Here is a 27,329-nt window from a genome sequence, read left to right on the forward strand (position 1 = left end):
TCTGATAAAATAGGATAAAGAATTCTCTGACATAGGCAAAGATGGATTCTTAACTGAACACCATAAAGCTTCAGACGGGCCTCGTAAAGGTTTTTAAAATAGAACTTAAGAGCTCTTACAGGACATAATACTCTTTCTAGTTCATTTCCAACCATACGATAAGTTTGGAATATCGAACGATATTGGTCAAGGCCGAGAAGGCAGCTCGTGTTTGGCTAGAAAACCAAGTTGTAGAACATGTAGCCGTTTCGGATGAGAATCCGATGTTCCTGCTGAAGGCATGAATCTCACTGACTCTTTTAGCTGTGGTTAAGCATATCAGGAAAAGAGTCTTAAAGGTGAGATCTTTCAGGGAGGCTGATTGAAGTGGTTCGAACCTGTCTGACATAAGAAATCTTAGAACCACGTCTAAATTCCAACCAGGTGTAACCAAACGACGCTCCTTCGTGGTCTCAAAAGACTTAAGGAGGTCCTGTAGATCTTTATTGTTGGAAAGATCTAAGCCTCTGTGACGGAAGACTGATGCCAACATCCTTCTGTAACCCTTGATAGTGGGAGCTGAAAGAGATCGTTCTTTCCTCAGATATAAGAGGAAGTCAGCTATTTGAGTTACAGAGGTACTGGTCGAGGATACGGATACTGACTTGCACCAGTTTCGGAAGATTTCCCACTTCGATTGGTAGACTCTAAGGGTGGATGTTCTCCTTGCTCTAGCAATCGCTCTGGTTGCCTCCTTCGAAAAATCTCTAGTTCTCGAGAGTCTTTCGATATTCTGAAGGCAGTCAGACGAAGAGCGTGGAGGCCTTGGAGTACCTTCTTTACGCGTGGCAGACGTAGCAGGTCCACCCTTAGGGGAAGTGTTCTGGGAACGTCTACTAGCCATCGAAGTACCTCGGTGAGTTATTCTCTCGCGGGCCAGAGGGAAGCAACTAGTGTCAACTTTGTCCCTTCGTGAGAGGCGAACTTCTGCAGTACCTTGTTGACAATCTAGAACGGAGGGAATGCATATAGATCTAGATGTGACCAATCTAGCAGAAAGGCATCTATATGAACTACTGCTGGGTCCGGGATAGGTGAGCACAGTATTGGGAGCCTCTAGGTCATCGAGGTTGCGAAGAGATCTATGGTTGGCTGGCCCCAGGTGGCCCAAAGTCTCTTGCATACATCCTTGTGGAGGGTCCAATATGTTGGAATTATTTGTCCCTTCCTACTGAGACAATATGCAATGACATTCAAGTTGCCTTGGATGAACCTCGTTACTAGTGAAAAGTCTAGACCTGTTGAACAGGAGAGGAGGTCTCTTGCGAACTCGTACCATGTCAGAGAGTAGGTCCCTCCTTGCTTGGAGATGTACGTCAAAGCAGGGTGTTGACCGTGTTCACCTCCACCACTTTGCCTTGAAGGAGAGACCTGAAGCTTTTCCAGGTCAGACGTACTGCCAGAAGCTTCTTGCAGTTGAAATGCATTGTCCTTTGACTCGAGTTCCATAATCCCGAGCATTCCCTACCGCCTAATGTCGCACCCCAGCCTACGTCCGATGCGTCCGAGAAGAGAACGTGGTTGGGAGTCTGAACAGTCAGGGGAAGACCCTTTCAAAGGTTGATAAAGTCCTTTCACCAAGTCAGACCAGACTTTATCTTTCCGGAAACCGGGATCGAGACCGCTTCTAGCGTCTAGTCCTTTTCCAGTGAAAAGCTAGATGATACAGAAGAGGACGGAGGTGTAGTCTTCCAAGTGACACAAATTGAACCACGGATGACAGTGTCCTAACCAGACTCATCCACAGCCTGACAGGGCAGTGTTCCTTCTTCAGCATCTTCTGGATGGATAGCAGGGCTGGGGGTTGATCGTCTTGTTCAGCAATGTCCTCATCAGAGGGTTCCTCATCCGAAACTGATGAGGAAACGGCAACGGAGTGGGCAACGTCTGACTCGCTGAATCCGGTCGCACTGGTGGATGCGTGACGGAGCCGGACACAAGATCATGGTACTGCTGCACAGTCTGTGAACTGTCAACCATGGGGACGCGAGGAAGTACAGCGTCAACCCGAAACTGTGTAGACTGTCTGGGTTGTGCAGTCAACCCCCTACAGGATTGCTGAGGTTGCCGCACTGCGTCACAACAAGTCATCTCTGCTGGTTGTTGAACGTCTTCCTAGTGACACACTGAAGGTCCACAACCACCTCCGAGAGTCGCTTAACGTCAACGTGCGACTGGCAACCCACATTGGGTCGCACCGGTGGAGGAACCATCTCAACTGGCGGACGTGAGTAGGATACCTCAGCGTCAACAGGGCGTACAACCAACCGGTAGGAAGGTTGTTGGCTAGAAGGTTCTTCTCCGTAAAAAATCCTCTAACAAGGACACAAGCTTGGACTGCATGTCTTGCAACAAAGCCCATTAGGGTCTATGGGAGCAGGTGTGGCAACAGACGGGGTTAGCGACTGAAGCGGAACCATTTACCATCCCTGGAAGCCTTGTTATGCTTTAATTAAAGTCCATAGGAGGTTAAGCAGCTTAAGGCTCCTCTCCAAATGACAGAGTCCTCAAAGGAATATCAGAAGGAGGGAGAACAGCACTTTCTCATCTACAGGAACCATGTCCGAGAAAAGCTAGGTTATCTCAGTGAGGGTCGCACTGGTGCAAAAGCAGCAGACCAGAAGGCAACGTTATGTAACTGCTTGACAGTCTGTGAACTGTCAAAAACTGAACTGTCAACCACAACAGGTGCGTGACGACATACAGCACTGGTGCATTAGTAGCAGACCAGAAGGCAACGTCATGTAACTGCTTGACAGTCTGTGAGCTGGCAACAACCAAAGCTGTGTGGGGAAGCCTCAACTCCTGACTGACTAGTCTGCTGCGGGTGAGTGGCGGTAACCACAGTGGGTTGCGGAGGCTGACACACCGTGTCAAAACACGGCAGCTTGTGGTAGCTCACGCACGGCAACGGAGTGCTCCGTGTGTCTGTGGGAGTCAGCATGCGTCTGGCAGGGTCGACTGCGCATGGGTGGAGGAGCTCTCACAACAAGAGTGTGGGAGCAGGCAGCCATGCTGGGCGCACAACCGTGGCAGGTTGTAGGCAAACGGGTGCATCGTCAACCTTCTCCGCAGTCGGAGTGTGGGAGCAGACAACAACCAAAGCGGAGTGGTGGTGCGTGGTGGGGACTGCCGTGGGTTGCGGAAACTAACGCATCGCGTCAAAACACGGCAGCTTGACTCCACCTTCCCACTGCTGATGCGGTAGCTCACGCATGTTAACGGAGGGAGCCGCACGTCGGCTAACGTTAACATGCGTCTGGCAGGGTCGATTGCGCAACGGAGGTGGAGCTCTCCGCAGCCGGAGTGTGGGAGCAGGCAGCCTCAGCGTGAGCTGGGTGCACAACAGTGGCAGGTTGTAGGCTAACGAGAGCAGTGTCAACCTTCTCCGCACGAAACTCCTGCATAACCGCAGCTAACTGAGTCTGCATAGACTGCAGTAAAGACCACTTAGGGTCTACAAAAAACGGCAACAGACGGAGCTACTGTCCGTCGTGACTGAGGGTCTAAAACAGCTGGTGCGGCAACAGACGGAGTTACTGCCTGTTGCGGTACCACCTTGCCTCTCTTGGGAGGTGTGCAGTCGTCGGATGACTGCAGCGAGTCCGAACTGACCCAGTGGCTACACCTAGGCCGTTGGACTTGCGCGGAAGGGACCGACTTGCAATTAAAAGCTGCAAGATTTGGTCCATGGTTTCTTACGAGAAACCTCTTCCGCAGACGAGGAATAAATGGGCTCTCTCGTCTTTGTGTGGGTGGGGCGATCTCACGTCGGCAAACGTGTGTAGATATGCCCGAAACCACGGAGGGAAAAACGTCTGTTCGTCGATCAAGGCCTGTGGAACCCATAAGTCGTTCGACATTACTTCTCCCCTGGGCTTGGGAGCTTGTAAGAGGTCCCGGACTAGGTGAACAACTGGCACGAACAGACGAACCCTCGGACGCAACACTGTAACACTTTGCGCATATCACTTTATCACTTTTGATTTTCTGTTTGCACTTATTTCACTGAAATCGAAACTTTAACTGATTTCTACCTGAAACACGCAATCCTATTCTTCATTAAAAGGTAGTCATTGCGAAAACAGTTTTACAATGCAACAGAAAAACATAAATAAAGATAAAGAATTCAGTGGCTGGAAAAGAGACTAAACACTAGATCAAATAAACTACGTTTACAATCTCTCACCGCAAAAAGCCTGGGAACAAGAATAAAACCCTAGAAACGTTTTACCTTCTTCCCCTACAGCGACTAGGGAGAAGAGTAAAAAAACGAGAACAACGTTACCCGCTTGAACGAAACGTTTATTCTCCTCTCTCTCCCTCCGTCTCAAACTCTCTCTCTCTTCTCTCTTGAATTAGCACCTGAGAGAAGAGCCCAATTATATATCGTTAAAACATGTTATTTGCTAAAGGAAAAAACTGAAAGGTTTCCCAAATAAAAAGTTCCTTTATTTAGAATTTAAACTCTTTAAGCTAAGAAAGAATGAACGAAACGCTAGAATCGGTTTACTCTTACTGCAAAGTGAAACCGTGATACACTCTCTCTCTATCGTAACGATAGAGCGCAAGTTGAACGTTCTGAACGTCAACAACTGCGGAGACTAAAAACTAAATGTTAGTTCATCTTTGAAAACAGTACGAGACTATCAAAGAAATTCTTCCATAAAACATTAAAACTAAAAAAGTATTAAATTCTTTAAAGGTTAAATACGATAAAACGGGCTCAATGTTAATTAACTTCGGTTCCAAGTAGGACCGCCTACTATTAGGAAAGGTCGCATATAAACAAACATAAAAATTTATTTTTATAAGTTTATAATAATTGGAAAGTTAACCGAAGAGGCCTAAAAAGGCGGAGAGATATAAATAAATGGATCTATAACGTGTTAAGCAAAATTACCAAAAACCTAAACACACTTCCGTCTAAGGGAAGGGTCGGCCATTTAAAAGTGAAAGAGAGTCCATAATCTCTTCGTCACCATAATTAAATCTATCGAAAACGAATTCAAGTTTTGAAATGAAGATAAAACCCCTGCATAGCGAAAGCTCAAAACTGGAATAGTGTACTTCACCAAATCGTTGTGAAAACAAATCCAGTTAGGGACGGCGTATTTAGTAGGTCCTGCCATTGGCACGACAGAGGAAAAATTGGTTCTTTGTTGACATCGAGTACTTGAGTACCTTTGACAGATGGCGCTGTTGATGTACACCCCCACCTGTATAGCGATCGCTGGCGTATTCCGCCCGTAGGTTTTTTCTGTCGAGCAACAGAGTTGCAGCTATATGATCATCGGGTAAGTTTAATATTGAAAAATTTGTTTTTCATATTTTTTGATAATTTTTTGAGAAAATTCAGGCATTTTCCAAGAGAATGAGACCAACCTGACCTCTCTATGACAAAAATTAAGGCTGTTAGAGCAATTTAAAGAAAATATACTGCAAAATGTGCTGGGAAAAAAATAACCCCCTGGGGGTGAAGGGTTGGAAATTTCCAAATACCCCGGGGGTAAAAGGGTTATTAGGGGTATTACTTTCAGTGTAGCTGAAATGACGAGCCATTAATTTTTAACAAGGGTTAACTAGCCATACCACTAGTTAGCGGGGGATAGGGGATGGTAGCTTGCTACCACCCCCCCTCACACACCTGTGATTGAGCTCCCTTTGCTTTCGGCTCGGATGGTGAATGGACGTTGCCGCTCTTCATCCTCGCCGAATATTGGCAGCCATTAATGACTTTTGCTTTTTCTTTTTCTCTTATTGTGTGTGTGTGTGAAGTTAACTTCTGCGACCATTGGATGTAATACAAATGTATGATATTGAATAATTGCGCTAAGGGACGGATGATAAATTAAATTTCCTTTAGTTCATCATCCTACCTTTCTACTGAAATCGTTTGTTTTTTGTAATGTAATTTGTACTAAACACCCTAGCAGTACCAGCTGAACTCGGTTGAGTCCCTTGTTAGGCTGGGAGTAACGTAGAGAGTAGAGGTCCCCTTTTTGTTTTGTTTCATTTGTTGATGTCGGCTAACCCCCAAAATTGGGGGAAGTGCCTTGGTATATGTATGTATGTATTTGTACTAAATTGGAATTGCATAGATTTTGGTAGTGATTGTAAAGAGAAAAGCCAAGAGAGACTGGCATGAGATGTTGGGAACACCTATCTAGAAGCTGAAAACAAAGTGAGAGCTGTGGCCTGATGGGTGGGCGGGGCCTATCCCCACCGTCCACTGCTCCCACCTCGTTAACTTTTAATAGAAGAGTTACAGCTTTACTGAGAGCATTTTCCTATGAAAGGACAAACCTTTGTATTCACGTAAGAACAGACGTGACTTTGACCAGGGTACAGTATATTGAAACAAAAGTTAATAGTTTATAAAAGTGCTGATATTCATTTGGGGTTGCATAGTACAGGATATGACAATAAAAAGATAGTTTTGAGGAGCAGTTAATTGTATCCACAAAGTTGTGATTCTTTTATGAAAAATAAAAATGTGAACAATAATTTATCAACATCATATTATAGGATTCACCCCATGCACACATGTACCTCAGTAATCAGTTTGTTATGGTAAATCAGATCAAAAACAATCTTTTGTGCTTTATAAAACCAATTTCAATACCAGCGTTTGATAATTCAGATCAGAAAGACAATTATAAAACAATATTTTATGCTTTATAAAAACAATTTCAATACTGGCACTTGATAATTCAGATCAGGAAGACAATTATGAAACAATCTTTTGTGCTTTATAAAAACAATTTCAATACCAGCGTTTGATAATTCATATCAGAAAGACAATTATAAAACAATCATTTGTTCTTTATATAAACAATTACAATATTGCCACTTGATATTTCAGATCAAAAAGACAATTATAAAATGACAAATTTGGAAGCAATTTGTATTTTCCCTAGCATAAAACCTGTAGCTCTTTAATATAGCATTGTTTTTTCAGCTACACCAAAATAACAATGAGTGGAAGGTTTGTATCTTGCATCGGGACAAACAATCTTTTGATCTTTAAATAAATATTTTCGATATTGCTATTTTATGATTCAATTATAGAAGTAAGAACAAAATAAGGAATCTCCATACCTTTAATCTTAAGCATTGCCAGAGTTACTTGGAAGAGAACGATAGATCCATCCAAGAAAAACAAATCCCACACTCGAAGAAGAATCTTCATGTGCAGCACCGACGCGAAAACCGTCACAAACCAATGCAGGGTGATGAGCGAGAGTTCAATGTCGTGTTCCCGCACGACCGATTCGACGCCCGGCAAGTGGGTGGTCACCAAAGCGGCGAGAACTCGTTGGTCGGCTTGCACACCTGTGGATGGAAGAACCTTATAACAAAGAAAACAAGTTTTGAGATTTAGAAATCAAGGTTTGTTTCAAAGAAGCAGTTATAATGGTCAGAACATTCTAGGGTTATTTTTACATTTATTTAGTTACTATATAATGTTCTACAATCTACAAACACTTTAATATTATTATTGTACTGTTCTACATCTTTATCTTTCACTTAAAGCTCAAGCTGCAATACAATATTTTCCTACCAAAATGGTAATGATAACAACAACAATAATAATAATAATATAATAATAATAATAATAACAACATGGACAATTCAAGAGACACACTGAAGAATTGGCCAGTAAGGAAACAGGGCAGTGGCTACAGAGGGGAGAACTTAAGAAGGAAACTGAAGGGAGGACAACAGCCACACAAGATCTGTCCTTAAGAACAAGATATATTCAAAGAGCAATAGACGAAACTAACATCTCGTCAAAGTGCAGGAAACGCACAAGACAATAAACCATAACCCAAATGCCAATGAATCTTCAGCACTTTGGTCAGAAACATTATAAGAAATAACATGATACAGTGTTTAAAGCTCTCCACTGCAGTCTCTGTAGAAAATACTTAATTCAATGGAACCAAAATTGTATGAACATCAACCTCAAAATGTGGTAGAAAATGACCAGGCTAAGTTAAATGGGAATACAGTATAAGGATGGACAGGGTGATAAAAGCACAGCGACCAGACATCCCTTAGTCAACAGGACAAGCAAGAATCACTCATAGATGTCACAGTATCATGGGACTCAAATTGGGGAAGATAAGGGGGATGGAGAAGATAGAAGATAGAAAAGTACCAAGGCTTACAAATTGAATTGAGAAGGCAATGGAATATGTAAGTAGAATTAGTGACAATAATCATAAGAGCACTTGCGACCATATCTAAAGCATTGAATAGGAATCTTGAGAAAGTAGGAGCCAATATAGCCCTAGGACTAGTGGGAAGGAGCATGGTACTGGAAACACCACATATAGTGAGGAATGTGATAGATTTCCTCAGGAAGCTGGATGCAACCATGAACTCCACACAATAAACCACCAAGCTCTGGAGATTGTGATTGAGAAAAAATATTATAATGCAGGTGCAGTACTTGAATGACTACCAGTCAATTTTTGGAATGGAAACCATAAATTCTTCATAAACTTTGTATGGTACCTAACTATCCATGAGGCTTCAAGACAATTAATTTGATAGAGCATAGTTCCCTCTTCTGCCATATGTTTTTTAAATCACTCTGGCCCTTCCAGGACTACTATATTAAATATCTTCAAGCCAAATAAAGACATACATTATACTGCCTTCAAAAGCTACTACCAAATTACTCATTCCAATTTCAAATTAAGTTGGACCAGAAGAGGTCGGTCCACATTCTGTGCCCGACTACGATTATACGAAGTTCTTGGGATGTAATAGCTGGTTGTATGTTTGCCCAGTGGCACAACTATCAGGTCTCCTGGGCATATCAAGGGAAGGGGAGACAGGAGAGAGTAGGGTAGAAATATTTTCTTAAAAGGTCAGGAAGCTAATAGCTTAGATGGGTTAAAGCATAATGAATGCCAGGCAATATTTATTTAAATAAAGTAAAATGTTTAAAATATGTATCATAGCCACATAGGATTTTCACCAGCCAAAATGTGTAAGTACTGTAGAGCAAAACTCAGCTATGCTGGATGAGATAGAATCTTATTGTAAACTTGGAAATGCTGATTGTAAGTCTTGTATAGCAAGGGTATAAAAAAACCAGTAGTACTGCTCATTAATAAATAGTGCAAAAATCTGTAGGGTGTGTTTGTGTATAAGACCTGCAATAGATTGGTTATTAATGAAACAAGGTCTTTTAAAATGCAGATATTCTTGGCACAAATGCAAAACAAGATACTATTATTAAAATGAGGATAGATATTATCATCATTATTACCACTAGCTAAGCTACAAACCCAGATGGAAAAGTGGGATGGTATAAGCCCGAGGATTCCAACAGGGAAAAATAGCCCTGTGAGGAAAGGAAACAAAGAAATAAATAAACTGGTGATGAACAATTAAAATAAAATATTTTCAGAACAGTAACATAAAAAAGTCTTTCATACTTAAACTATAAAACATTTAAAAAAACCAAGAGGAAGGGAAATAAGATAGAATAATGTGCCCGAGTGTACCTTCAAGCAAGAGAACTTATCTAAAGAATATGTTTAATAATGAGATTGGAAGGATGGAAATCGAGCATAAATAAAGACTATATATAAGGAATTAGGACAAAACAGGGACACAGAGAGTGGAGAGACAGTACACATCAAACCTCATATGAGAACAATCAGACTTGAAAATGTTAATAATGATGATAACTGATGTAACATAAGCTACTATTATATTAAAAATCCACTTTATATGGTTAGCTATTGGACAAGTGTAGGAATTGGTTGGGAAAACATGGCCCTGTGCTGGGGCAGGGAATGGCCTTCTGTGCCAAGGTACCAATGACAAGAAACCATTACGTAACACTGTGAAGTAAAAGTTAAGAGAGGTAGGACAGAATAGATGGTAGAAAGAAAGCCATAATAGTAGTAAAGTAGAGAGCTAAAAGTAGGTACAACTAAGGGATATACAGACACAGTACAGACCGAGTAATGTATAAAATGCACCTCACCTCCCTTATGGGGCCTAGCTATAATTCCACAACCACTACTTCAACTAATCAACTTCACATATGGAAAATCTCGCATAATTAAAAAGAAAGTGATCGCTAAGGCAAACAAAATGCTATGCTATGTAAAAACCTTACCCAAGAGTGTGGAAGAGTAGTATGAGGCAGGAAGAAGATCTTCTACAATTGTACACATAACCCAGAATGCTTCTTCTTCTTCAAGGAAAAGTAGGAGAGAGGCAGCAATCATTCCTGTTCCTTGGCAGTACCTGACATGCAACCCCAGTTAGTAGGCAACCATGCGGCATTACAACGGGTTAAGAGTACAGTATTATTATGAAGCTCAAACCAAAGTTCAGTGTGCATCTACTTCGAGAGAAAGAATTGCACGGGGTAATACGTTAAAAGAGACATCATTCTGATAGTGTGAAGAAAGAAAGAAATGTATGGCACTTCATCTTCACTCCAAAGCCTGAGAAATATAGCCATTATCATTCATGCTTTAAACTGCAGTGACAGATAACGTTATAAAGAGTATAAATATATCATGAAGTCCATTATTTCTTGTGAAAACCATTAAGCAGTTAGTTCACTTTCTAAAAAATACAAAGGATAGGATCTAACAATCTACTTGAAAATGTTATATACTCCCAACAACCTTTTGCATAAATTTAACAAAGCTTCATCTAGTTCTCAAATTGTATCACAAATTAGCAATTGAGAAAAACAAATATAATACAAGCTTCTCAAAGTATTATAAATCCAAAGTCAAACAAGAAAATTCCATCACAACACATGTACTGTACATCATTATTAAAACTAAGCTTACCCGATATCAGGATAGAGCCAAGCCAGGGAACGGAGAACGCGCCTCAGACGAGGGATACCCGTTGACGTTAGCTGCGAGAAACAGGCGTTTGTAGGCATGGTGCGGAGGAGATCCTTCTCTATTTGCTTACTGGTCATTAGAGCATCATTGCTGGATGCTTTCACCACTTCTCGATATGATATGTCAGACTGCTGTTGCTTCTGGAGAGCACCTGCATTGTAAAAACTTTGGTATAAATTCATTGTATCTTTTATTCTGAACCCAATGTGCCTGTCTCTCAAGGTATAAATTTCTGCACAAAACAGCTCTTGGTCTCTCAAGTGGCTTCGTGGTAATTTGAGTCACACATCTTATTAATTCCATAGAAATAGATTTACAATTATGCACTGTAAATATAGTAATAATTCTGACCTAATAGTAATGTACAAAATACAATCATTACTACGATATAATACAGTAATGAAGACAATGAGAGAGCCCAACACTGCAGACAGGAGATAGGTAAGGATCAACTACCTGTACATTTTTGACAACATTGCAATAGAATTATTTGTACTTTACCAGCATGGTGTAGTAACCCTGCACCATACGAACATTTAACTAACAATTTTTTGCCAATGTGAATGTGCGCAAAAATAAAAAAGTCAAAAGTAATTTGTTTTTTCCCAGCTATACAAACCTGATTGGTTTGAAATATGAGATGACTTTATCGGAGTTTGAATGGTCATTGGAATTCTTAATGAAGGAGTCATCGAAGGTGATGAGCACGGCTGAGTAGCCTCACTCATTCTTCTATCAAACGCTCTTAATTATTGCTTTTAGCTCAGGACTGAGGAGGCAGTTGAGGTGGAAAGTTCAAATGACTCAGGTTTGTATAGATAGAGAAAATACAAATTACATATGGTTTGTATAGCAGTTGGTTACTGTACTGCATGAAACATTAGGAACTTGAAGAAAAACAATTACTATGGGAACAAGGATCGACAACTTCTCCAAAGGACTGTTATGATAATGGGGGAATAAAGCGTCCATATCCATGCCCTTAGTTATCAATCATACAGTGGATTTATAATGATTCTGTTTGATATGCTAGACATTAAAGCAAAAATTAATTACATTAACCACATCCACAAGCTTATTTCATACTTTTATGAAATAAAGATTTAAAAAATCTTGATCATAAAATATGATTGGTATCAATTTATACTATAAATCCACTAAAAAAGCATCACTCGATGAATTCCTCACCAGACAGTCGCATCCACAGCTGTGGACGAAGGGAATGCGGCACACCCGCCCGTACCATGCCTCTCAATTTGTCTGTTCTCGGTAAACGGATGTCTACGTGATCCCAGGTCAATTCACCAACTTCATCGCTGTGGCTGAATTCTAAGTAAGCTATCCACTGTAGCCTAGAAAATATGTTGAGGAAATTAACTCAATTTTATATTCTTGTTAATCGCCCACTTTATTTGCGTTTTAGCCAACAAAAATAGACATTATTACCAGATGTAATAATTTGAAAATGTGGCACCCTAGCAGTACCAGCCGAACACGGTTGAGTCCCTTTTTTTTTTTTATATGTTTGATGCCGGTTACCCCCCAAAATTGGGGGAAGTGCCTTCGTATATGTATGTATGTATTAAAATCAATTTCAAAATTTTATTAATCATGTAATTGTACCTAATAAGCATTACTTTCTTTGTGCTATTATTTCTTACATACATACATATACCAAGGCACTTCCCCCAATTTTGGGGGGTAACCGACATCAAACAAATGAAACGAAAAAGAGGACCTCTCCTCTCTACGTTCCTCCCAGCCTGATAAGGGACTCAACCGAGTTCGGCTGATATTGCTAGGGTGCCACAGCCCACCCTCCCCAGTTATCCACCACAGATGAAGCTTCATAACGCTGAATCCCCTACTGCTGCTACCTCCGCGGTCATCCAAGGCACCAAAGGAAGCAGCAGGGCCTATCGGAACTGCATCACAATCGCTCGCCATTCATTCCTATTTCTAGCACGCTCTCTTGCCTCTCTCACATCTATCCTCCTATCACCCAGAGCTTCCTTCATTCCATCCATCCACACAAACCTTGGCCTTCCTCTTGTACTTCTTCCATCAACTCTTGCATTCATCACCTTCTTTAGCAGGCATCCATTTTCCATTCTTTCAACATGGCTAAACCACCTCAACACATTCATATCCACTCTAGCTGCTAACTCATTTCTTACACCCGTTCTCATCCTCACTACTTCGTTCCTAACCATATCTACTCGAGATACACCAGTCATACTCCTTAGACACTTCATCTCAAACACATTCAATTTCTGTCTCTCCGTCACTTTCATTCCCCACAACTCCGATCCATACATCACAGTTGGTACAATCACTTTCTCATATAGAACTCTCTTTACATTCATGCCCAACCCTCTATTTTTTACTACTCCCTTAACTGCCCCCAACACTTTGCATCCTTCATTCACTCTCTGACGTACATCTGCTGCCACTCCACCATTTGCTGCAACAACAGACCCCAAGTACTTAAACTGATCCACCTCCTCAAGTAACTCTTCATTCAACATGACATTCAACCTCGCACCACCTTCCCTTCTCGTACATCTCATAACCTTATTCTTACCCACATTAACTCTCAACTTCCTTCTCTCACACACCCTTCCAAATTCTGTCACTAATCGGCCAAGCTTCTCTTCCGCGTCTGCAACCAGTACAGTATCATCTGCAAACAACAACTGATTTACCTCCCATTCATGGTCATTCTCGTCTACTAGTTTCAATCATCGTCCAAGCACTCGAGCATTCACCTCTCTCACCACTCCATCAACATACAAGTTAAACAACCACGGCGACATGACACATCCCTGTCTCAGCCCCACTCTCACCGGAAAACAATCGCTCACTTCATTTCCTATCCTAACACATGCTTTACTACCTTTGTAGAAAATTTTCACTGCTTGCAACAACCTTCCACCAACTCCATATAACCTCATCACATTCCACATTGCTTTCTCCGGGTCCATAAACACAACATACACCTCCTTACCTTTTGCTAAATATTTCTCGCATATCTGCCTAACTGTAAAAATCTGATTCATACAACCCCTACCTCTTCTAAAACCACCCTGTATTTCTAAGATTGCATTCTCTGTTTTATCCTTAATCCTATTAATCAGTACTCTACCATACACTTTTCCAACTACACTCAACAAACTAATACCCCTTGAATTACAACTCATGCACAGCTCCCTTACCCTTATATAGTGGTACAATACACGCATAAACCCAATCTACTGGTACCATTGACAACACAAAACACATATTAAACAATCTCACCAACCATTCAAGTACAGTCACACCCCCTTCCTTCAACATCTCAGTTCTCACACCATCAATACCAGATGCTTTTCCTACTCTTGTTTCATCTAGTGCTCTCCTCACTTCTCTTGTAATCTCTCTCTCATTCTCATTCTCATCTCCCATCACCGGCACCTCAACACCTGCAACAGCAATCATATCTGCCTTCCTATTATCCTCAACATTCAGTAACTTTCAAAATACTCCGCCCACCTTTTCCTTGCCTCCTCTCCTTTTAACAACCTTCCATTTCCATCTTTCACTGTCTCTTCAATTCTTGAACCAGCCTTCCTTACTCTCTTCACTTCTTTCCAAAACTTCTTATTCTCTTCATATGAATGACCCAATCCCTGACCCCACCTCAGGTCAGCTGCTCTCTTTGCCTCACTTACCTTGCACTTTACTTCCACATTTTTCTCTCTATATCTTTCATACTTCTCTACACTATTACTCTGCAGCCATTCTTCGACAACAAACTTCTTGCCACACCCATCACTTGCAATCCCAACAAAATTTTCTTTTATTAACTTCCACTCCTCCTCTAAATTACCAGTTTCTCTTACTTTCACTTCGTCATATGCCATTTTCAACCTTTCCTGATATGACAAATTCAGAGATAATATGATATTTTGATTATAAAATAAATTTTTGAATATACTTACCCGGTGAATATATAATAGCTGACGTCTCCGACGGCTCGACAGAATTCAAAAACTCGCGAGCGATCACCATGAAGGTAGCGGGTGTGCCCACCAGCGCCGACTATCGGCCAGATACCGCATATACATGTAAACAGCTCCAGTTCTTCTCATCCCGCTGGGTCTCTATCGGGGAGGAAGGGGGGGCCTTTAATATGTTATTTTCCTTAGTAAAATAAATTTTTGAATATACTTACCCGATGATCATATAGCTGCAACTCTGTTGCTCGACAGAAAAAACCTACGGGCGGAATACGCCAGCGATCGCTATACAGGTGGGGGTGTACATCAACAGCGCCATCTGTCAAAGGTACTCAAGTACTCGATGTCAACAAAGAACCAATTTTCTCCTCTGTCCACTGGGTCTCTATTGGGGAGGAAGGGTGGGTCCTTTAATTTATGATCATCGGGTAAGTATATTCAAAAATTTATTTTACTAAGGAAAATAACATTTTTCAATATTAAACTTACCCGATGATCATATAGCTGATTCACACCCAGGGGGGTGGGTAGAGACCAGCATTACATGTTGACATTATTATGAGCTAAGTATTCCGTATTTCATTTTAGCAGTTATTCAAAATAACAAGCATAAAATAAATAAGTACCTGGTAAGGAAGACGACTTGAACAATTACTCTGCCTTTTTAAGTACGTCTTCCTTACTGAGCCTCGCGATCCTCATAGGATGCTGAGCGACTCCTAGGAGCTGAAGTATGAAGGGTTGCAACCCATACTAAAGGTCCTCATCAAAACCTCTAATCTAGGCGCTTCTCAAGAAATGATTTTGACCACCCGCCAAATCAAGTAGGATGCGAAAGGCTTCTTAGCCTTCCGGACAACCCAAAAATATTTCAAGAGAAAGATTAAAAAGGTTCTGGAATTAGGGAATTGTAGTGGTGGAGCCCCCACCACTACTGCACTCGTTGCTACGAATGGTCCCAGAGTGTAGCAGTTCTCGTAAAGAGACTGGACATTCTTAAGATAAAAGACGCGAACACTGATTTGCTTTTCCAATAGGTTGCGTCGAATATACTTTGCAGAGATCTATTTTGTTCAAAGGCCACGGAAGTTGTGACAGCTCTAACTTCGTGTGTCCTTACCTTCAGCCAAGCTTGGTCTTCCTCATTCAGAAGGGAATGAGCTTCTCGTATTAACAGTCTGATAAAATAGGATAAAGAATTCTCTGACATAGGCAAAGATGGATTCTTAACTGAACACCATAAAGCTTCAGACGGGCCTCGTAAAGGTTTTTATAATAGAACTTAAGAGCTCTTACAGGACATAATACTCTTTCTAGTTCATTTCCAACCATACGATAAGTTTGGAATATCGAACGATATTGGTCAAGGCCGAGAAGGCAGCTCGTATTTGGCTAGAAAACCAAGTTGTAGAACATGTAGCCGTTTCGGATGAGAATCCGATGTTCCTGCTGAAGGCATGAATCTCACTGACTCTTTTAGCTGTGGTTAAGCATATCAGGAAAAGAGTCTTAAAGGTGAGATCTTTCAGGGAGGCTGATTGAAGTGGTTCGAACCTGTCTGACATAAGGAATCTTAGAACCACGTCTAAATTCCAACCAGGTGTAACCAAACGACGCTCCTTCGTGGTCTCAAAAGACTTAAGGAGGTCCTGTAGATCTTTATTGTTGGAAAGATCTAAGCCTCTGTGACGGAAGACTGATGCCAACATGCTTCTGTAACCCTTGAAAGTGGGAGCTGAAAGAGATCGTTCTTTCCTCAGATATAAGAGGAAGTCAGCTATTTGAGTTACAGAGGTACTGGTCGAGGATACGGATACTGACTTGCACCAGTTTCGGAAGATTTACCACTTCGATTGGTAGACTCTAAGGGTGGATGTTCTCCTTGCTCTAGCAATCGCTCTGGTTGCCTCCTTCGAAAAATCTCTAGTTCTCGAGTGTCTTTCGATATTCTGAAGGCAGTCAGACGAAGAGCGTGGAGGCCTTGGAGTACCTTCTTTACGCGTGGCAGACGTAGCAGGTCCACCCTTAGGGGAAGTGTTCTGGGAACGTCCACTAGCCATCGAAGTACCTCGGTGAGTTATTCTCTCGCGGGCCAGAGGGAAGCAACTAGCGTCAACTTTGTCCCTTCGTGAGAGGCGAACTTCTGCAGTACCTTGTTGACAATCTAGAACGGAGGGAATGCATATAGATCTAGATGTGACCAATCTAGTAGAAAGGCATCTATATGAACTACTGCTGGGTCCGGGATAGGTGAGCAAAGTATTGGGAGCCTCTAGGTCATCGAGGTTGCGAAGAGATCTATGGTTGGCTGGCCCCAGGTGGCCCAAAGTCTCTTGCATACATCCTTGTGGAGGGTCCAATCTGTTGGAATTATTTGTCCCTTCCTACTGAGACAATCTGCTATGACATTCAAGTTGCCTTGGATGAACCTCGTTACTAGTGAAAAGTCTAGACCTGTTGAACAGGAGAGGAGGTCTCTTGCGAACTCGTACCATGTCAGAGAGTAGGTCCCTCCTTGCTTGGAGATGTACGTCAAAGTAGGGTGTTGACCGTGTTCACCTCCACCACTTTGCCTTGAAGGAGAGACCTGAAGCTTTTCCAGGTCAGACGTACTGCCAGAAGCTTCTTGCAGTTGAAATGCATTGTCCTTTGACTCGAGTTCCATAATCCCGAGCATTCCCTACCGCCTAATGTCGCACCCCAGCCTACGTCCGATGCGTCCGAGAAGAGAACGTGGTTGGGAGTTTGAACAGTCAGGGGAAGACCCTTTCAAAGGTTGATAAAGTCCTTTCACCAAGTCAGACCAGACTTTATCTTTCCGGAAACCGGGATCGAGACCGCTTCTAGCGTCTAGTCCTTTTCCAGAGAAAAGCTAGATGATACAGAAGAGGACGGAGGTGTAGTCTTCCAAGTGACACAAATTGAACCACGGATGACAGTGTCCTAACCAGACTCATCCACAGCCTGACAGGGCAGTGTTCCTTCTTCAGCATCTTCTGGATGGATAGCAGGGCTGGGGGTTGATCGTCTTGTTCAGCAATGTCCTCATCAGAGGGTTCCTCATCCGAAACCGATGAGGAAACGGCAACGGAGTGGGCAACGTCTGACTCGCTGAATCCGGTCGCACTGGTGGATGCGTGACGGAGCCGGACACAAGATCATGGTACTGCTGCACAGTCTGTGAACTGTCAACCATGGGGACGCGAGGAAGTACAGCGTCAACCCGAAACTGTGTAGACTGTCTGGGTTGTGCAGTCAACCCCCTACAGGGTTGCTAAGGTTGCCGCACTGCGTCACAACAAGTCATCTCTGCTGGTTGTTGAACGTCTTCCTAGTGACACACTGAACGTCCACAACCACCTCCGAGAGTCGCTTAACGTCAACGTGCGACTGGCAACCCACATTGGGTCGCACCGGTGGAGGAACCATCTCAACTGGCGGACGTGAGTAGGATACCTCAGCGTCAACAGGGCGTACAACCAACCGGTAGGAAGGTTGTTGGCTAGAAGGTTCTTCTCCGTAAAAAATCCTCTAACAAGGACACAAGCTTGGACTGCATGTCTTGCAACAAAGCCCATTAGGGTCTATGGGAGCAGGTGTGGCAACAGACGGGGTTAGCGACTGAAGCGGAACCATTTACCATCCCTGGAAGCCTTGTTATGCTTTAATTAAAGTCCATAGGAGGTTAAGCAGCTTAAGGCTCCTCTCCAAATGACAGAGTCCTCAAAGGAATATCAGAAGGAGGGAGAACAGCACTTTCTCATCCACAGGAACCATGTCCGAGAAAAGCTAGGTTATCTCAGTGAGGGTCTCACTGGTGCAAAAGCAGCAGACCAGAAGGCAACGTTATGTAACTGTTTGACAGTCTGTGAACTGTCAAAAACTGAACTGTCAACCACAACAGGTGCGTGAGGACATACAGCACTGGTGCATTAGTAGCAGACCAGAAGGCAACGTCATGTAACTGCTTGACAGTCTGTGAGCTGGCAACAACCAAAGCTGAGTGGGGAAGCCTCAACTCCTGACTGACTAGTCTGCTGCGGGTGAGTGGCGGTAACCACAGTGGGTTGCGGAGGCTGACACACCGTGTCAAAACACGGCAGCTTGTGGTAGCTCACGCACGGCAACGGAGTGCTCCGTGTGTCTGTGGGAGTCAGCATGCGTCTGGCAGGGTCGACTGCGCATGGGTGGAGGAGCTCTCACAACAAGAGTGTGGGAGCAGGCAGCCATGCTGGGCGCACAACCGTGGCAGGTTGTAGGCAAACGGGTGCATCGTCAACCTTCTCCGCAGTCGGAGTGTGGGAGCAGACAACAACCAAAGCGGAGTGGTGGTGCGTGGTGGGGACTGCCGTGGGTTGCGGAAACTAACGCATCGCGTCAAAACACGGCAGCTTGACTCACCCTCCCACTGCTGATGCGGTAGCTCACGCATGTTAACGGAGGGAGCCGCACGTCGGCTAACGTTAACATGCGTCTGGCAGGGTCGATTGCGCATCGGAGGTGGAGCTCTCCGCAGCCGGAGTGTGGGAGCAGGCAGTCTCAGCGTGAGCTGGATGCACAACAGTGGCAGGTTGTAGGGTAACGAGAGCAGTGTCAACCTTCTCCGCACGAAACTCCTGCATAACCGCAGCTAACTGAGTCTGCATAGACTGCAGTAAAGACCACTTAGGGTCTACAAAAAAACGGCAACAGACGGAGCTACTGTCCGTCGTGACTGAGGGTCTAAAAAAAAGCTGGTGCGGCAACAGACGGAGTTACTGCCTGTTGCGGTACCACCTTGCCTCTCTTGGGAGGTGTGCAGTCGTCGGATGACTGCAGCGAGTCCGAACTGACCCAGTGGCTACACCTAGGCCGTTGGACTTGCGCGGAAGGGACCGACTTGCACTTAAAAGCTGCAAGATTTGGTCCATGGTTTCTTACGAGAAACCTCTTCCGCAGACGAGGAATAAATGGGCTCTCTCGTCTTTGTGTGGGTGGGGCGATCTCACGTCGGCAAACGTGTGTAGATACGCCCGAAACCACGGAGGGAAAAAACGTCTGTTCGTCGATCAAGGCCTGTGGAACCCATAAGTCGTTCGACATTACTTCTCCCCTGGGCTTGGGAGCTTGTAAGAGGTCCCGGACTAGGTGAACAACTGGCACGAACAGACGAACCCTCGGACGCAACACTGTAACACTTTGCGCATATCACTTTATCACTTTTGATTTTCTGTTTGCACTTATTTCACTGAAATCAAAACTTTAACTGATTTCTACCTGAAACACGCAATCCTATCCTTCATTAAAAGGTAGTCATTGCGAAAACAGTTTTACAATGCAACAGAAAAAAATAAAGATAAAGAATTCAGTGGCTGGAAAAGAGACTAAACACTAGATCAAATAAACTACGTTTACAATCTCTCACCGCATAAAGCCTGGGAACAAGAATAAAACCCTAGAAACGTTTTACCTTCTTCCCCTACAGCGACTAGGGAGAAGAGTAAAAAACGAGAACAACGTTACCCGCTTGAACGAAACGTTTATTCTCCTCTCTCTCCCTCCGTCTCTATCTCTCTCTCTCTTTTCTCTTGAATTAGCACCTGAGAGAAGAGCCCAATTACAGTGATACCTCGGTAGTCGAACGACTCTATACTCGAACAATTCGGAGTTCGACCAAAATTTTCGAGAAATTTTTGCTGCGGTGCTCGACCAAAAATTCGGTACTCGACCAGCCGAACACGTGACGACCGCATGGGCTTTGTGATGATCGCGCCATCTCGGCCACTCTCGCTTGTTCGGGAAGCATCAGTTCTCTCGAGAGCGTCACTCAGACAACGCGCGATCAGCATTCGTTGTGATTTAGTGATTTTCAGTGCTTTTAATTGCTTTTTTAGCTTTCATAATGAGTCCCAAGAAAGTAATGAGTGTTAAGGGGAAGGAGAAGAGGAAAACAGTGCGAACAACGATCGAGTTGAAGAAGGAAATTATAGCGAAATATGAGAATGGTGTACGAGTGTCCGATTTAGCGGTAGAATACGGAATGGCGAAGTCGACCATTTCTACGTTTTTAAAGCATAAAGAAATGATTAAGAAGGCGAATGTTGCAACGGGAGTTACGGCGGTAACTAAGCAAAGGCCACAAGTGATTGAGGAGATGGAAAAGTTGCTTTTAATATTTATTAAAGAAAAACAGTTGGCCGGGGAAAGTGTTAGTGAAGCGTTCATTTGTGAAAAAGCGTTGCATATCTATGAAGAATTAGTGAAGAAAAGTCCGAGTACCAGTGAAAGTGATTCATTTACATTTAAAGCGAGCAGGGGTTGGTTTGAAAAGTTTCGTAATAGAACAGGTATTCATCGTGTTACTAGGCATGGGGAGGCAGCTAGTTCGGATCAAATTGCAGCCGATAAATACGTGGGGGAATTCGATCGGTACATAAATGAACAAAATTTGATCGCACAACAAGTCTTTAATTGTGATGAGACTGGGTTATTTTGGAAGAAAATGCCAGCCAATACGTACATTACCAAGGACGAGACGAAGATGCCAGGTCACAAGCCAATGAAAGATAGGCTAACATTGTTGCTGTGTGCAAATGCAAGTGGCGATTGCAAGATCAAACCCTTGTTAGTGTACCACTCGGACAACCCCCGGGTGTTCAAACGAAATAATATTTGTAAAAGTGCACTACCAGTTATGTGGCGCTCGAACACTAAATCTTGGGTCACAAGACAATTCTTTACTGAGTGGATAAACGAAGTGTTTGCCCCCCAGGTTAAGGCTTACCTCATTGAAAAGAGCTTGCCAATGAAATGTCTTCTGGTTATGGACAATGCTCCTGCACATCCTCCAGGTCTCGAGGATGACTTGAAAGAAGAATACAGCTTTATCAAAATCAAATTCTTGCCCCCCAATACTACTCCCATACTCCAGCCCATGGACCAACAGGTCATTTCAAACTTCAAAAAACTCTATACCAAGGCCCTTTTCAGAAAGTGTTTTGAAGTGACCAGTGACACGAAGTTGACCCTAAAGGAATTCTGGAAGGAACACTTCAGCATCCTCAACTCTGTTAACATGATTGACCAAGCTTGGCGAGGTGTGACCTATAGGACATTGAACTCTGCCTGGCGTAAGCTGTGGCCATCATGTGTCACAGAGAGGGAGTTTGAAGGTTTCCAACCAGAGGCGGGTCCAAGCACTGCTACCCCTGTAATTTCTGATGACACTGATGTCGTTGAGGAAATTGTTGTCATGGGCAGGAGTTTGGGGCTTGAGGTCGACAAGGATGATATTGATGAGCTTGTAGAAAGCCATTCTACCGAGTTGACTGTGGAGGAATTGTTGCACCTGCAACAACAACAGCAGCAGGATCTGATTGTGGAGCAGGAATCTTCAGAAGAGGATGAGGTAAGGGAGGATGTTCCAAGTTCTCTCATCAATGAAATTTGTTCCAAGTGGGCAGATGTGCAGGCTTTTGCTGAAAAATACCACCCAGAAATTGCAGTAGCAAACCGGGCAGTGCATATGTTTAATGATAGTGTCATGTATCATTTTCGAAGAATACTGCAGAGGAGGAAGAAACAATTAACAATAGACCAGTTTTTCACAAAAGAAAAGAAAGCTGCTACATCAAAGCCTGTTTCTCCTCCAAAGAAGAGACAAAGAAGAGAAGAAACCCCTGAAATAGATCTGCCCACCCTTTCATTGGAGAGAGAAACAACTCCTGAAGGAGAACTACCCCGCCACATCATGGAAGGGGACTCTCCTTCCAAGCAGTAACCTCCCCCTTCCATCCTCTCCACATCCATCCCTGTATGCCATCGAACCGCTGCTCAAAGGTATGTTCACTACAGTACAGAAAATGGTTTAAAATTGTTTTATTTTAGTACAGTAAATGGTTTAAAATTGTTTTATAGGATTTTCTGACCAATTTCATACACATTTAGATAATTATTGTTGTTTAGGTACACGTTTTATTAATATTTTGGGCCTGTTCGAGTGCTTGGGAACGGAATAGAATATATACCATTATTTCTTATGGGGAAAAAAAATTCGGTACTCGAACAAATCGGAGGTCGAACACGGATCTCGAACGGATTATGGTCGAGTACCGAGGTATCACTGTATATATCGTTAAAACATGTTATTTGCTAAAGGAAAAAACTGAAAGGTTTCCCAAATAAAAAGTTCCTTTATTTAGAATTTAAACTCTTTAAGCTAAGAAAGAATGTACGAAACGCTAGAATCGGTTTACTCTTACTGCAAAGTGAAACCGTGATACACTCTCTCTCTATCGTAACGATAGAGCGCAAGTTGAACGTTCTGAACGTCAACAACTGCGGAGACTAAAAACTAAACGTTAGTTCATCTTTGAAAACAGTACGAGACTATCAAAGAAATTCTTCCATAAAACATTAAAACTAAAAAAGTATTAAATTCTTTAAAGGTTAAATACGATAAAACGGGCTCAATGTTAATTAACTTCGGTTCCAAGTTAGGACCGCCTACTAATTAGGAAAGGTCGCATATAAACAAACATAAAAATTTATTTTTATAAGTTTATAATAATTGGAAAGTTAACCGAAGAGGCCTAAAAAGGCGGAGAGATATAATAAATGGATCTATAACGTGTTAAGCAAAATTACCAAAAACCTAAACACACTTCCGTCTAAGGGAAGGGTCGGCCATTTAAAAGTGAAAGAGAGTACATACTCTCTTCGTCACCATAATTAAATCTATCCAAAACGAATTCAAGTTTTGAAATGAAGATAAAACCCCTGCATAGCGAAAGCTCAAAACTGGAATAGTGTACTTCACCAAATCGTTGTGAAAACAAATCCAGTTAGGGACGGCTTATTTAGTAAGTCCTGCCATTGGCACGACAGAGGAAAAATTGGTTCTTTGTTGACATCGAGTACTTGAGTACCTTTGACAGATGGCGCTGTTGATGTACACCCCCACCTGTATAGCGATCGCTGGCGTATTCCGCCCGTAGGTTTTTTCTGTCGAGCAACAGAGTTGCAGCTATATGATCATCGGGTAAGTTTAATATTGAAAAATGAACTGTCAACCACAACAGGTGCGTGAGGACATACAGCACTGGTGCATTAGAAGCAGACCAGAAGGCAACGTCATGTAACTGCTTGACAGTCTGTGAGCTGGCAACAACCAAAGCTGTGTGAGGAAGCCTCAACTCCTGACTGACTAGTCTGCTGCGGGTGAGTGGCGGTAACCACAGTTGGTTGCGGAGGCTGACACACCGTGTCAAAACACGGCAGCTTGTGGTAGCTCACGCACGGCAACGGAGTGCTCCGTGTGTCTGTGGGAGTCAGCATGCGTCTGGCAGGGTCGACTGCGCATGGGTGGAGGAGCTCTCACAACAAGAGTGTGGGAGCAGGCAGCCATGCTGGGCGCACAACCGTGGCAGGTTGTAGGCAAACGGGTGCATCGTCAACCTTCTCCGCAGTCGGAGTGTGGGAGCAGACAACAACCAAAGCGGAGTGGTGGTGCGTGGTGGGGACTGCCGTGGGTTGCGGAAACTAACGCATCGCGTCAAAACACGGCAGCTTGACTCCACCTTCCCACTGCTGATGCGGTAGCTCACGCATGTTAACGGAGGGAGCCGCACGTCGGCTAACGTTAACATGCGTCTGGCAGGGTCGATTGCGCATCGGAGGTGGAGCTCTCCGCAGCCGGAGTGTGGGAGCAGGCAGCCTCAGCGTGAGCTGGGCGCACAACTAGGCTAACGAGAGCAGTGTAAACCTTCTCCGCACGAAACTCCTGCATAACCGCAGCTAACTGAGTCTGCATAGACTGCAGTAAAGACCACTTAGGGTCTACAAAAAACGGCAACAAACGGAGCTACTGTCCGTTGTGACTGAGGGTCTAAAACAGCTGGTGCGGCAACAGACGGAGTTACTGCCTGTTGCGGTACCACCTTGCCTCTCTTGGGAGGTGTGCAGTCGTCGGATGACTGCAGCGAGTCCGAACTGACCCAGTGGCTACACCTAGGCCGTTGGACTTGCGCGGAAGGGACCGACTTGCACTTAAAAGCTGCAAGATTTGGTCCATGGTTTCTACGAGAAACCTCTTCCGCAGACGAGGAATAAATGGGCTCTCTCGTCTTTGTGTGGGTGGGGCGATCTCACGTCGGCAACGTGTGTAGATACGCCCGAAACCACGGAGGGAAAAACGTCTGTTCGTCGATCAAGGCCTGTGGAACCCATAAGTCGTTCGACATTACTTCTCCCCTGGGCTTGGGAGCTTGTAAGAGGTCCCGGACTAGGTGAACAACTGGCACGAACAGACGAACCCTCGGACGCAACACTGTAACACTTTGCGCATATCACTTTATCACTTTTGATTTTCTGTTTGCCCTTATTTCACTGAAATCGAAACTTTAACTGATTTCTACCTGAAACACGCAATCCTATCCTTCATTAAAAGGTAGTAATTGCGAAAACAGTTTTACAATGCAACAGAAAAACATAAATAAAGATAAAGAATTCAGTGGCTGGAAAAGAGACTAAACACTAGATCAAATAAACTACGTTTACAATCTCTCACCGCATAAAGCCTGGGAACAAGAATAAAACTCTAGAAACGTTTTACCTTCTTCCCCTACAGCGACTAGGGAGAAGAGTAAAAAACGAATTCAGTGGCTGGAAAAGAGACTAAACACTAGATCAAATAAACTACGTTTACAATCTCTCACCGCATAAAGCCTGGGACCAAGAATAAAACTCTAGAAACGTTTTACCTTCTTCCCCTACAGCGACTAAGGAGAAGAGTAAAAAACGAGAACAACGTTACCCGCTTGAACGAAACGTTTATTCTCCTCTCTCTCCCTCCGTCTCTATCTCTCTCTCTTTTCTCTCTTGACTTAGCACCTGAGAGAAGAGCCCAATTATATATCGTTAAAACATGTTATTTGCTAAAGGAAAAAACTGAAAGGTTTCCCAAATAAAAAGTTCCTTTATTAGAATTTAAACCATTTAAGCTAAGAAAGAATGAACGAAACGCTAGAAACGGTTTACTCTTACTACAACGTGAAACCGTGAAACACTCTCTCTCTATCGTAACGATAGAGCGCATGTTGAACGTTCTGAACGTCAACAACTGCGGAGACTAAAAAACTAAACGTTAGTTCATCTTTGAAAACAGTACGAGACTATCAAAGAAATTCTTTCATAAAACATTAAAATTAAAAAAGTATTAAATTCTTAAAAGGTTAAATACGATATGACGGGCTCATGTTAATTAACTTCGGTTCCAAGTAAGGACCGCCTACTATTAGGAAAGGTCGCATATAAACAAACATAAAAATTAATTTTTATAAGTTTATAATAAATGGAAAGTTAATCGAAGAGGCCTATAAAGGCGGAGAGATATAAAATAAATAGATCTATAACTTGTTAAGCAAAATTACCAAAACCTAAACACACTTCCGTCTAAGGGAAGGGTCGGCCATTTAAAAAAGGGTCGGCCATTTAAAAGTGAAAGAGAGTCCATACTCTCTTCGTCACCATAATTAAATCTATCCAAAACGAGTTCAAGTTTTGAAATGAAGATAAAACCCCTGCATAGCGAAAGCTCAAAACTGGAATAGTGTACTTCACCAAATCGTTGTGAAAACAAATCCAGTTAGGGACGGCGTATTTAGTAGGTCCTGCCATTGGCACGACAGAGGAAAAATTGGTTCTTTGTTGACATCGAGTACTTGAGTACCTTTGACAGATGGCGCTGTTGATGTACACCCCCACCTGTATAGCGATCGCTGGCGTATTCCGCCCGTAGGTTTTTTCTGTCGAGCAACAGAGTTGCAGCTATATGATCATCGGGTAAGTTTAATATTGAAAATTATATATTCACCGGGTAAGTATATTCAAAAATTTATTTTATAATCAAAATATCATTTTTAAATATTAAACTTAGCCGGTGAATATATAATAGCTGATTCACACCCATGGTGGTGGGTAGAGACCAGTATTAATACAGTTTACGGCGTATATGCTTAGAGTTTTTGACAGTTATATCATAACAAAACCCAAATAAATATAGGTACCTGGTAAAGAAGCTGACTCTAACGATTACTCTGCCTTGTTAGTCCGCTTTCCTCACGAAGCCCAGCCATCCTCTTAGGATGCTGAAAGACTCCCAGGAGCTGAAGTATCCAGGGCGACAACCCATACAACAGGACCTCATCAAAACCCTTAATCTGGGCGCTCTCAAGAAATGACATTTGACCACCCGCCAAATCAAAAAGGATGCGAAAGGCTTCTCAGCCTTCCGTACAACCCAATTAAAAACATTTCAAGAGAAGATTAAAAGGATATTGGAATTAAGGGAATGTAGTGGTAGAACCCTTACCCACTATTGCACTCGCTGCAACGAATGGACCCAATGTGTAGCAGT

General features: G+C 43.1%; 1 protein-coding gene across 1 annotated transcript in view; it reads right to left on the reverse strand.

Moving 5' to 3' along the window:
- LOC137622363 (small G protein signaling modulator 3 homolog) overlaps positions 1–27,329 on the reverse strand; it is a 91,393-nt gene that overhangs the window by 27,449 nt on the left and 36,615 nt on the right. Inside the window, exons 5-8 of the mRNA XM_068352955.1 lie at positions 12,126–12,289; positions 10,878–11,088; positions 10,187–10,317; positions 7,141–7,374 (exon numbers count right to left, since the gene is read on the reverse strand). Of these exons, the coding sequence (XP_068209056.1) occupies positions 7,141–7,374; positions 10,187–10,317; positions 10,878–11,088; positions 12,126–12,289 (740 nt within the window). The remainder of the gene's footprint in view (positions 1–7,140; positions 7,375–10,186; positions 10,318–10,877; positions 11,089–12,125; positions 12,290–27,329) is intronic.

Source organism: Palaemon carinicauda, chromosome 29 (assembly GCF_036898095.1).
Source record: "Palaemon carinicauda isolate YSFRI2023 chromosome 29, ASM3689809v2, whole genome shotgun sequence".
NCBI lineage: Eukaryota > Metazoa > Arthropoda > Malacostraca > Decapoda > Palaemonidae > Palaemon > Palaemon carinicauda.